Source organism: Physeter macrocephalus, chromosome 5 (assembly GCF_002837175.3).
Source record: "Physeter macrocephalus isolate SW-GA chromosome 5, ASM283717v5, whole genome shotgun sequence".
NCBI classification, from domain to species: Eukaryota; Metazoa; Chordata; class Mammalia; order Artiodactyla; family Physeteridae; genus Physeter; species Physeter macrocephalus.
Genome location: NC_041218.1, coordinates 66,158,757 through 66,172,316, shown reverse-complemented (window position 1 = coordinate 66,172,316; position 13,560 = coordinate 66,158,757). Strand labels below are relative to the sequence as shown.

At 35.3% G+C, this 13,560-nt stretch overlaps 1 protein-coding gene across 8 annotated transcripts in view; it reads right to left on the bottom strand.

The window, feature by feature from the left end:
* Nucleotides 1-13,560, bottom strand: part of PHF14 (PHD finger protein 14) — a 208,555-nt gene that overhangs the window by 45,499 nt on the left and 149,496 nt on the right. For 4 of the 8 annotated variants that reach the window (XM_028490048.2, XM_028490049.2, XM_028490051.2 and 1 more), the window contains one exon: nt 2,953-3,287. The exons of 3 other annotated variants lie outside the window; for them this stretch is intronic. In XM_028490048.2, the coding sequence (XP_028345849.1) occupies nt 3,150-3,287 (138 nt within the window). In that variant the 3' untranslated portion in view covers nt 2,953-3,149. Of the gene's footprint in view, nt 1-2,892; nt 2,920-2,952; nt 3,288-13,560 lie in introns of those variants that run through there. One more of the 8 variants, XM_028490056.2, reaches the window with a different exon arrangement.

Sequence of the window (13,560 nt, the reverse complement as noted above, 5' to 3'; positions counted from 1 at the left end):
GACGCGCAGGCTCAGCGGCCATGGCTCACGGACCTAGCCGCTCTGCGGCATGTGGGATCTTTCCGGACCGGGGCACAAACCCATGTCCCCTACATCGGCAGGCGGACTCTCAACCACTGTGCCACCAGGGAAGCCCCCCAAGTCTATTCTTAAAGGAGACTATTTGACTAAGAGTACAGGGGCACCAAGTACATCTAAGAGACAAATTTTTCAGGAAACTGTACCAGAAGTAGTAATGAGGGACACTGATGAGGGAAGGAATAAAATCAAGTTCAGAGACTTAGAAGAGTATGTCAAGTGAAGACAGAGGTGGGTTCCAGTGACAATAGACAAACCAGCACATTTATGTGCAAGTACTCATATAACACGCATATAACACAGAATGCGTTCAGTCTTTGACAAAGTTTAATCAGAGGACTATGTGTCGCTCTACCTAATCAATCACTGTGTACCCTTCCATAGTTTGAGTTTACTCATGATTTGCAAAATGATTTTAGACATCCATATTTTAGCACTAAACTTGTTTTTAATTACTGAACAGATTTAATGACAATATAAAATAATTTCTGAAGTGCTCAGTGATAGATTAATAAATGACTGTAAAAAGAGCACTAACTCGCACTAACCTAGTCATTGCTCTGCCATTAACTAGCTGTGTAAACCTGAGATTAACAAGAGGTTACTTCTGTGAGTCTTACTTCTCTTAACTGTAAAATAAAGCACTTTGACCAGATAATATTGTTCAAATTATTTAATGCTACAAGTGGTAGTAAAATCAATTTAGTGGAGACTGATCAGCATATTTTAATGTAAAAAGAAAAGAACAAAAATTATCAGCATGCTTTTTATTCTGTAAAATCTTTAGGTTATATGTAGCAAACTATATAAAATAAATCTCTGACTGAAAAAGCTTGTGAATCACTGGTCTAAATAATGTCTCCTCTCCTGATCCCTAACATCCTCTAAAGGGCACCAAACAGAACTTCGGTGGTTACAAGTTCATGGTATAATATTTGTAACCCTTTATGATATGGTCTCCATCTACCCTCCCAACCACTTGCTTTGCATTAGAAACATATTAGCTGAAAAGACTACATTTTCTCCATTGAATTGCCTTTACTCCTTTGCCAAAGATTGGGTTACTACATATACATGGGTCTGTTTCTGGGCTGTCTATTCTGTTCCACTGATCTATGTCTATTCTTTTGCCTATACCACACTGCCTTGGTTACTGTAGCTTTATAGTAAGTCTTGAAGTCAGATAGTTTCACTCCTCCAACTTTGTTCTTCTCCTTCAATACTGTCTTAGCTATTCAAGTACTTACATCTTTCCATATAAACTTTAGATCTGTTTGTCAATATCAACAAAATAACTTGCTAGGAATCTGACTGGGTTTGCACTGAATCTATCGTTGAAGTTGGGAAGAACTGTCATCTTGAGAGTATCAAGTAAAGTCTTTCTATCTACGTACATGGAATATTTCTCCATTTGATTTTGATTTATTTCTCTATTTGATATTAATTTATTTCTTTGTAGTTTTCCTCATATGAATCTTGTACATATTTTGTTAGATTTATATATAAGTATATGATTTTTTTTTTGGTGCTAAGGAAATTGGTATTGTGTTTTAAATTTCAAATTCCAATTGTTCATTGCTGGATATAAAAAAGTAATTGACTTTTGAATATTAAAAATTGTATGTATATGTATAGCTGCAGAAACTAACACACCACTGTAAAGCAATTATACTCCAACAAAGATGTTAAGAAAAAAAAAGAAAAATTGGCATTGGTACACTTGGACATCCATATGAAAAAAAGAAAAAAAAAAGAGTCTACATACTGATCTTATACTTTTCACAAAAATTAACTCAAAATGGTTCAGAAACCTAAATGTAAAATGCAAAACTATAAAGTTCCTAGAAGAAACAAGAGAAGATCTAGCTGACCATGGATTTGACCATGACTTCTTAGATACAACAAAAGAACCACCCATGAGAGAAAAAAAATTAAGTTGAACCTCATTAAAATTAAAAACTTCTGAAACAGAAGGAACCTAAATGTCTATCAATGGATGAAGGGATAAAGAAGATGTGGCACATATATATATATATATATATGTGCCACATCTTCTTTACATACATATGGACGGCAATATGGACAGACCTTGAAGGTATTACTCTAGATGGAGAAAGACAAATACTCTATCATTTCACTCATATGTGTAATGTTAAAAAAAAAAAAAAAAAAACCCCACAAATGAACAAACAAAACAAATTCACAGATACAGAGATCTGCATCTGTATCAGATATGACAAAGGACGGGCATCCAAAATATACAAAGAACTCTTAAAATTCAACAATAAGAAAACCAAATTAAGAAATGGGCAAAAGATCTGAGACAGCTCACCAAAAAAGATATATAAATAGAAAATGAGCATACGAGAAGATGTTCAACATCATACGTCGCAAGGGAACTGCAAATTAAAACAATAATGAGCTATCACTATACATCTATTAGAATTGCTAAAAGCCAAAACACTGACAACACTAAATGCTGACAAGGATGTGGAGCAACAGGAACTCTCATTTATTGCTGGTGGGAATGCAGAATGGTACAGTTACTTTGGAAGACAGTTTGGCAGCTTCTTACAAAACGAAACATACTTTTACCATATGATCCAATAACCATGCTCCTTGGTTCTTCCCAAATGAGTTTATGTCCACACAGAAACCTGTAAATGTATGTTTATAGCAGCTTTATTCATAATTGCCAAAACTTGGAAGCAACCAAGATTGTTGTATTATACAACAAACTAATTGTACTCATACATTTTATCTCTCACCTTCAATAAAACAACTGGATAAATCAACTGTGGTGCATCCAAACATACTGTATGATTCCAACTATATGACATTCTGGAAAAAGCAAAAGTAAGGAAACAGTAAAAAGATCTGTGGTTGCCAGGGGTTTGGGAAAGGGAGGGAGGAGTAAATAGGTGGAGCATAGTGGATTTTTAGGGCAATAAAACTATTCTGCATGATACTGTAATGATGGATATAATTATACATATGTCAACACCTACAGAATGTACAACACCAAGAGTTAACCCTAATGTAAACTATGGACTTGGGGTGGTAATGATGTGTCAGTGCAGGTTCATCAATGGTAACAAATGTAACACTGAGGTGCGGGATGTCACAAGTGGGGGAGGTTGGCTGTGCATCTGTGGGAACAGGTGATACATGGAAACTCTCTGTACGGTCCACTCAATTTTGCTGTGAACCTAAAATGTAAAGGAAAAAAAAAAGATGAAAGAAAGAAAGAAATGAGCTATCAAGCCATGAAAAAACATGGAGAAAAATGTGTATTACTAAGTAAAAGAAGCCAATGTGAAAAGGCTATGTACTATGTAATTCCAACTATATGACATTCTGGAAAAGGCAAAAGTATGGAGACAGTAAAAAGATCTGTGACTGCCAGGAGTTTAGGGGGGAGGCAAGGAGGGGCAAATAGGTGGAACACAGGGGATTTTTAGGCAGTGAAACTATCCTCTATGATACTGTAATGGTAGATATATGCTGTTACACATTTTTCAAAACCCACAGAATATACAACATAAAGAGTGAATCCTAATGTAAACTGTGGACATTAGTTAGTAATAATGTATTAATTGTCTCATTAATTGTAACAAATGTACCACACTAATGCAAGATGTTAATAACAGGGGAGACTATTACTACAGCTTCATATAATACAGGGGTGGGCGCAGGAATGAGGGGGCGTATGGGGAACTCTGTACTTTCCACTCAATTTTTCTGTAAACCTAAAACTGCTCCAAAAAAGTCTATTAAAAAAAAACAAAAAGAAAAAAATTAAACATATTAGCATTTATTATTAGTATAATTACTGCTTTTCAAATTATTATGCAGTTTCCCCAATACAAATTGTACACATACTCCTTCTCTCCAAGGATTCCCCCTATGCTGCTTCAAACACCGGAAGGGCCTTTGAAATACGGTAGCACATGGTAGCATTATACTTTCCTGGGGAACTCTGTACTTTCCACTCAATTTTTCTGTAAACCTAAAACTGCTCCAAAAAAGTCTATTAAAAAAAACAAAAAGAAAAAAATTAAACATATTAGCATTTATTATTAGTATAATTACTGCTTTTCAAATTATTATGCAGTTTCCCCAATACAAATTGTACACATACTCCTTCTCTCCAAGGATTCCCCCTATGCTGCTTCAAACACCGGAAGGGCCTTTGAAATACGGTAGCACATGGTAGCATTATACTTTCCTGGCCTCTTAACATTAGGTATAACTATATAATTTGTATGGAGTTAAATGTGTCAACTTCCAGATATGATTTTAAAAGCCATTTTATAATTTGCCATATTTCCTGCTACAGTGCCTTGGACCACAGATGTTGAAATAAAACTGCCATCAGCTTTGGTCCTCAAGTGACTATGATGTACAGAGTTGCTCTGTCAACCTGTATTGACATGTTACTTGTGTGAGAAATCAACTTGTGTTAGTTCACTGAAAATCTGGGATTTTTTTGTGTGTGCTGCTTAACCTAGCCTATCCTAACTTACATTCCTATAAATCCAACCTAATTTTCATAATTCCATTCAGATGTCACATTATCCACAATTTTTTTGATTCTTGGATCCGAAAGCAATGTTTCTAGTCTTCTAATTTCCAGTAGTTTATCTGTACCTTCTAAAGGCATTTAACACTTTAAATCTTGTATTAACACTTTAAATCCTATAATTATATCCATACATGCCTTATCTATCCTATAGAACATAATTTTTTAAGGGTCAGATTTATGTCTGATTATTTTAGTATATCTCAAGCACCTAGTAGAGTATGTGGCATACCTTTTGAATACTACACAGATTTTTTTCAGTAAAATGAGTTTCCTATTGCAGATTATATTGGTAGGTCCATCAAGACAAAGAAAATATCTGTATAAATAAAAGTTACTGTTTCTTATCAAATATTATGTTTCTTATCAAATGTTGTATACAAAATATGAAATAGACATTTTCTTTCAGATTAGTTTTAAACTCTTAGACAACCCCAGTGTTCTTCATTCTGGAGGAGACAGTTTCTTTTTAATTTAAAACTATATCTCTATTCCAAGGAAATTTACTATAATCAATAGGTACTTTTAAATGTTAACAGAAATTCTGACTGATCTAGACAGAAACAATTCTAAGAAAGGATATTATTTTAAACTTGCTGAATAGATATTTTCTTATGTCTCTTATTGTAGGTCTTTTCTGCATATTTGGGTCATGGCTGGCAGAAATTTATGTTTCAGACATCCATCTGTTGTTTACCAAACAGCCTTGGGCATCTGAGGCAAAAACTAGAAGCTGTACCACTTCTACTGCCATTCAGCAAAATCAAAGTTTAAAAAATAATTTCAATCACAACAAATAGGAAACAGGCTAGCAATGAAGAACTACCAGGAGCAATTTTAAATCTATCTCTGAAAAAATTACGTGCAACATTCAGGGTCCTTGTCTTCAAGGAGTTATGAAAAATATTCTTCTGCCATAAGAGTTTGCAATCTAGTTGGTAAAAAGAGCCTAGACATAAAAAGATGAATAACAATACAAAGAAACATCTACCAAATGTCAAATGAACAGTCTAGCAAAATGCAAAAGAATTTTACTGTAGTCCTACGGATTGCTGGGAAAACTAGGTTTTAAGCTGAACATTCAATTAAACAAACAAACAAGCATGACACCCTGATGATATCTGTAAAAGGGAGAGGAAAGGAAGGAGGGAGGCAGGGAGAGAGACAGAGACAGAAGAAGACTTATCTGGAATATTAGCATGGGGCCAGATTACAGATGGCCTTGAAAGTCAGGGATAAAACTCTGATGTCTGTCTTACAGTAGTGGACAATGAAGAGCTCCTTCTTTGAGTTTTCTAACCTGGAAGGACATATGAAAAGTGATCTTTCAAAAAGACTGATTTGGAAAACTCTGTAGGAGGGCTTAATGAGAATAGAAACTTAGATTCTGAAGAGAAAGATTTTGGGAATAAAGAGCAAAAGTAAGCGACATTTTTTTTTCTTCTGAGAAAAGAAATGAGATGGAGGTATTTTGAAAGTAACAAAGGTTGAAGTAGGAAAAGTAACAAGGACTATTTCTAAGGTTGGGAGGAGATAACATAAGGGTATGGCCCCTTTTTTCTCAGTGAAGAGAGTCATCTAGAAAAAAACAAGGGTGCTGTAAATACAACTGAGACTTGAGGTATGTGGCAAATATCTGAAGTAACTGCTCTAAGAAATCTGATCCAGGAGCTCATAAAAGACAGCAATGAGGCTTGGTTTAACTTAGGAGGCATAAAATTTGTAGTGAACCTAAGTCCATGAATTCCTCCAGTTATTTCTAGCCAGAAGGAAAAAAAAAAATTGAGATGAAACAACACATTGGATCCAGAGAAATGTGAGGAATTATAATAGAGGGCTCTAATGTTTTTTAAAAGTATCCATTAAAATGCCAAATCGTAGCTTTAAAAGGGGGAGGGAGGTAAAATCAGAAAGAAGATGATGTCCTGGCGTCTTGAGGAAGTGGTGGAAAGTATCTGAAAAAGTGGAAGAACTAAGAAAAAAGATGATGATCTGAGTCACGATGATTGGGTATTTGACATTTTCACAGTAAAGGACTATTGGGTAGGTGACATTCTACCTCTCATACACAGTCTAAAATTTCATTTTTAAAAGATATACACTGATAAAATACTTCAGAAAATATTTTCTTCAAAGCCTCACACACACAAAGATTGGTCTGGTAATTCATCAAAGGAGAAAGAAGCCTGAAGAATGAGGAAAGGTGAGATTGGAGAGGATTTCTTTAAAAGAGGTACTCTAGAGGAAGTCCCTATATAAGAGTCTTTCTGAAAAATATTCAAAGTGTTTGTCCCCTAGGAGTTTCAGGGACACAGAGACTGGTTGGAGAGGCTTCTGAAGAGTACTCAGAGAACTTGCCCTCTAGGAGTTTTGAGGGACACAGAGTTGAGCTGGTGATGCATCAATATAGTTGAGCAGCAAAGATGCAGGGGGAATGACTGCTCTTCTGAGCTTACAGGGCAAGAGGTTGCATGTGCTTACCTTAAGACCAATGAGAAAGACACGTGAAAGGGAGCAAGACTCTGTTGTCTAGAAAGGGATCTGGGCCAAAGAGGACAGCCTAGTGGGAGTGGGGTGATGCCGATCAGAGAGGAGCCAAAAGGGACTTACGTTCAGAAAATGAGTTACAGGCAACCCACAATAGAACACATCTCTCACTTCAAGGGAACAGCAGGTAGGAAAGCCCTAGCAATGAGAAATCACTAAAAACCCACAGAAGGAAGCAGGGACAAGAGTCAAACTCAAGTATGTGCCCCTTCCAAACTACAGATTTCCCAGTTTGAAGCAGGTCTGAGCTGGTGAGAGGAGAAGCTTTGAACTGGTTGAAAGACTGAAACCTTGATATTAAATTGGACTAGATTTTTGATATTGGGAAAGAAGACTATTAATACCTCAGAAGACTGGAAAACCCATGAGTCACTCAAAAAAAGAAAATCCATCAGAGCTTGTTTAAAGGCACAGGGATGAAAGAATTAAGTTGCTTTCTATGTGCATCTTGTCTTGAATTCAGGAACAAAATTTACTTAGATTGGAATAAAAAAGGAAAATTAGTCTTTTAAAATAGTAGTATGGGACTTCCCTGGTGGTCCAGAGGTTAAGACTCCATGCTCCCAATGCAGGGGGCCCAGGTTAGATCCCTGGTCAGGGAAGTAGATCTGGCATGTGGTCTCTTCCACAATTAAGAGCCCGCATGCCACAACTAAAAGATCCCGTGTGCTGCGACTAAGGATCTTGCATGCCACAACTAAGGATCTGTGTCCACGTGCAACTAAGACCCGGCACAGTCAAATAAATACATAAATAAAGCTTATTAAAAAAACAGTAATCTGGATAGTCCTTAAAGCATTTAATATAGAGAACAGATAAGACCATTTCTATTGTCTCCTTTTATTTAAATTAATTTTGTTTAAAGGGGTCAGTTTCAGACTGCAGGATTTTTTTTTCCCCTCAAATTGCCATGGTGAGTTTAAAAAAAAGGCAACTAATTGTATCTGGCCCTATTAGGAAGGTTCCTATCTTAAGGAAGCTTTTTACTGATGAAGGAACACAAATACACTTGATAAATATACAGAATGTCATGTTTCCAAATGCTGCTTTCATTAAGTCTGGGAAAAATGAGGAGGGGAGAAAGAGTAGGAAAGGAGAAAATTTGGGGATTTGGGAACAGCTAAATCATGAAGAAAGAAAGTTTATCTCACAGAAAAAATTAGATTAATGAGTAGTAGAACTCAAAAAGAAATGGAGGATAAGATGGTACTTAATATAGTATTTATGCTGTAAACAGGTTAAAGCTTCCACATTGTCATTAAATGTCACAGGGAAAGGGTAGGAAAATGTCTAAATTATATACCACTTTGCTTTATTTAAAAGAAAAAAGAAAGTTTTCTAAAAATATCTACTTCATTCACAATCCTAAGATGACATGAAGTGGGGAAAAATTGATTAATGATAACTAAACTAATGACTGGATGCTGGAATAAAGTTTGAATTGAGTTATTAAGTAATGATTTTTTGTTGGTGTGTGTATGTTGAAACCATTGCATTAAAATAAGAAAATAATGCTGAAACATCCCATGTTCATGACTTGCTTTAGACTATTTATCTATGCTTTGGATCTGGTTCACAAATATCTGCTAATCTACATTTAAAAAACTGATTTTAGAAACAGAATTTACAGAATACCATTTGTCTTTAGAAGCTGAGAAAATAGTCCAGTCCCTCAGGAACACAAAAGTGAACTGATAAAATGCTTTGATGAAGTTTGAACTTTTCAAAGTGATTCTTAAAAAATTTAACCTCTATAAGCATACTTTAAAGAGTTTTCAAACCAGCGAAGCAGATAATCATTTGTAGCCATTACTGAAGGTACATTTAACAAAAAACCACCTTAACTTCAATGACAATATAACACTACAGCATAAACCTTTAAGAAACCTTCAGAGAAAACATTAAAATAGATTGCATCTTAGGTGACCAGAGTTTAAATTTAGCATATGAATATGGTCCAGAGGAAAAAAGAGAACAATATATTAAAGCTAGCTAAAATAATTTGTAGAAGTCTGAAATCACAAAAGAACGTAGATGGCTGAGCTAGGTCACAGGTGGAAATACGGTGGAATAAAAACAGTTACATATATGGATCTGTATCTGTTAAGGAGGAGGGAAACATTTTTAAACTTTTTTATAGGTGAGGTAATAATTTCATACTCTTTGGTTAACAAACAAAAGAATTAACAAAAGAACTAACCCAAATGAATCTAAACTGCATGATAATTAGTATTTGATCCATTGACAGACAAGGTATTATTTTTGAATAAGAGGATTTTTTACTGCAAAATAATGCTAATACTGAAAAAATATACAAAATCTTCCAGTTTATACATAAAGTGTCTGACACTGCACAAATCAGAATATTCTTAAACTATCTTTGCAAAGAGATTGAATATGGTTGGTTTTAGTTTCTTTTTACAGTACAGGTTTTCAAAGCTTCACAACTCATGACAAACATTAGACAGTAATATTTGACTCAGCTAAAATACAATGCTTAATACCTAATTAAAAAAAAAAATTCACTTCTAGATCCCTTTCCCTCACCTCCCTCCAAGTGCAACAGATTAGATTCTGCTGGGTCCACATAAATCATCTATGTTGTCAAGCAGCAGCTCCCTAAGCACAGACACGTACTTCACTGAATTTTATAAAGAAAGGGCCTTGAGGAGTTATAGTCTATCTTTTAATACCTTACAGTAGGACCATCCTTAATCGATTCATTTAAGAATTACCTCCAGGCTTTAGTCTCCTATTCATTAAAAAGACCAAAATAGATCCCACTTAACAATAAAAGTATTTTTCCTTTTCCTATTACTAGTAGTGTTTATTTATAATAGAATAATTATCTGAGTTTCTACATGATGAAAATCTAAAATGGCTTCAGGACAAAATCTAATTTGAGAAGCTCTTGCAACAAGGAATAGAGAATACCTATTTCAATATATGAAAAGCTTCTAAAATACAGGCTCTTGAATCAGGCAGATATGGGTTTGAATCACTGTTGTACCACTTCCTAGCTGTGTAATGTTGAACTTCTTTGAACCTCATTTTTTTTAATCCACAGAGAGGAGATGAAAAACAGTAACTACCATAGAGACTATGGTGAGGATTAAACGAGATTATACATTTTAAGTGCTTAGATAATGCTAGGCACATAGAGGTACTCAATAAATGTTAATTACTAATATTATTACTAGTAGTGAGGCAGGAGACAGATGGGCCCCAGTCTGAACAGCTGGAGTTTCTCCCCTGAGGACAGGTACTCCAAAACAGCAGGAGCGAGAGAAGAGCTGAGCCCTGCCCAGATAACAGATAAAAGACCACATATTCCTCATTCTCGAAGTCAAGGAGACCTTCCCAACTATACATGCGCAGAAAGGCTCCTCAAAGGTCTAAAGGGACGGGGGCATCACCTCATAGTAAGTGATGTCAGGCTACCCATAGGCCTCTTCACTGGAATCCATCTTGGCTAAGAGATGCGCATGCACACATGGGAGGTTCCTGACATATACCAAATACGGACTCAGAACCAGGCAAATCAAGATGACTGGCCAAAGGAAACCTAGAAGAAATGCCCCATAAAAGTGATTCAAACTACCATGAGGGCACGACTCACTCCCTCTGAGCCCACCCATGTGTCTATCCACACGTACCCTTTTTCCTCCAAATAAACACTTGCTTCACTACTTTCCAACTCTATGTGGAAATTCATTTCTACACAGCTGATGCGCCAGGGCCTGGTCTCTGGCCACTGGTCTAGTGGCTAGGATTTAGCGCTCTCACTGCCATGGCTTGACTTCAATCTCTGTCTGGGAATGAAAATCCTGCTTCAAGCCGCTGCTGCAGGCCAAGGCCAATTGAGATCAGTAGGGTACTTTCTTATCTTTAAAATGTTCATTTTTTCGATCCAGAAATTACACTGAGAGTATATCTGAGCAAAAGAATATTGTATAGTACTTAAAAATCTCATTAGAAAAGAGTATTTAACACTATGGAAAATTGTCATATAATGCAGTTATATGAGAAAAAAGTATGTAACAGAATGTATAATATAACTGCAATTTTTAGAGAGTAGGTTGAGATAGAATATACCCTAAAATATGAGCAGAAATATAAACACATTTAGGTGCTATAATTGCAGGTAATTTTAAATATTTTTCTTTATGTTTTTAAAATTTTCCAAATATTCTACAATAACCATGTATTCCATTTCTAAGAAATTAAAAAACACATATGTAATGTAATTTTTTTCTGACTTCAAATTTCTCCAGAAAAGTAGTCAGAGAAAAGAAAAAAGGAGAAAAAAAAGAGTAAGAAGCATTTTTTTAAAGCAATAGTTTATATAAAGGATATTAGTTTTATTACACTAAAAATTTGCTATTCTGAATTATTACTCTCTAGCTTTAAACAAAACTCAAATAGAGTCTGACACCTCAGTTATATCAATTTAATCATATCTCCACACTAATATTTCCCTTGGAGATCAAGTTGTAATGTATTTTCCTAGTTAAGCAAATACTATTTAAGCTTTATAATAAAAGGAGACTATTAGATAGTGGAAATGGCCAACTAAAACTTATTAGTAAATTTATCACTACATTATGTCTTAATTATTAGACTAAAGGCTAATATTTTAAAAGGCAGAAAATCTCTCTCTTGATGAACATGAACTCAGAGAAAGTAGATGGATCATTTAATCTTAAGTCCCAGGTTTTCCTGTAGCAAAACTGGTAGGGTAGTGAGCGGGTACAGATGCTATCACCTGCAGAGTGAGAAGAGACTGAAAACAGGCCAAAGAAGCTTATCAAAAAGACCAAAAAAAAAAAAAAGGTCTGCTAAGGAGGGAGAAAACCAGGAAGAGAACAGGTTCAACAAAGGCAAGGAAGGAGTTTATAAGAAGGAAGACATTACCAACAGTATCAACAGCCACACAGAAGTAGAAAAAAGATGAAGCTGAGTAACTGAAGAAGATTGATGGGGACAAACTGAATCTATAGCTCAGAGAAGATCCTTGAGTTGTTGCTAGACAATTCCAGAACTTGGAAAGAAGAAAGGGAATATAGGATATCAGCAATCCAGAAATGCTATGGTACTGAACCTGAATCAGATGTCATCAACCTACCTTGAACCTGCCTGTGGGGTTGAAAGAAAGTCCTACTAGAGAAGAGTAAAGTCTGAGAGTGAATGATATTCTGTAGTTAGAATAAGTGAATACTTCAGTTAGAGACAAAACTATATGTAAGGAATTTAACAGAGATTAGGGTCACAGAAGTGGTTCTTTAATGTTAATAAGCATAATTATCACCTGTGGTGCTTATAATAATGCTGATTCCTGGGAACCATTCCAGAGATACTGATTTAGCAGATCTTCATGGGCCTTCCAAACTGCCTACTTAACAGAACTACTCGGGACAATTCTAGTGCAGGTGGTTTGTAGACTATACTTTGAGGAGAAATCACCAAAATTTGGGCTACGTAGATTGACAAGTGATGAAAATCTCAAACTATGATGTAAATCAGAAGATCAAAAAAAATTTTTTGATAAATAAAGCACAAGAAGAAATAAAGTGGTGTTCACCTAACCTATTAAAGTTAGTTAAAGGTAGTTCATACGGTCCTGTCAAAATAAGAACTGAAGCTACTAACAATTTAACATAGAACAGGACTGGACTAAGCTGGGGCTATGGGGCAGGGGGAGGATAGTGTGAACCACAGTCTTATAATCTGCCTTACTTAGCATTTTACCAGCAGAAAATATGTTAAGAACAGCATATTTGATATTCCCAGAAAGGGACAGTCTACTTTTAAAGTAACATAAAGATAAACAAATAGAGAAATTTATATGCTTTGATTAAGGAAGTATATTATTAATGGTTTCTTCCACTCGGAATCAAGGGAGCAGGTGGCAAAGAGAGAGAGGTATGGGGTGTAAAGATAGGGTTCTAAAGAATTTACATGTATAAATCACTGCCCTTTAAACTCTTACATACAAAGCACATATTGAGATTCTACATTTTTAAAAGAAAGACATTAGTAGCACCTGAGAATGAGTACAAATTTCCTTATTTACTTAAGAATGAGGATTTCTCTTGGCACAAATGCTTGTAAGACATACTGAAGGCACATAATCATTTTATGACATTCTAAATGTATTTACACAGTATGCCCTAAGAGCTAATTACCTTAATTTCCAGATTCCACAGGAATGTAAAAGTGCTAGCCCGTAACTTTCCACATTTCCATCCTTAAAAGTATTCAAACGTTTATACAATAAAAGGATGTGTTGCTTATATATATGCCTCTTCTCTAAAAGCTATTCATTAGGCTTGATGAATCATCTGTTATCAAAA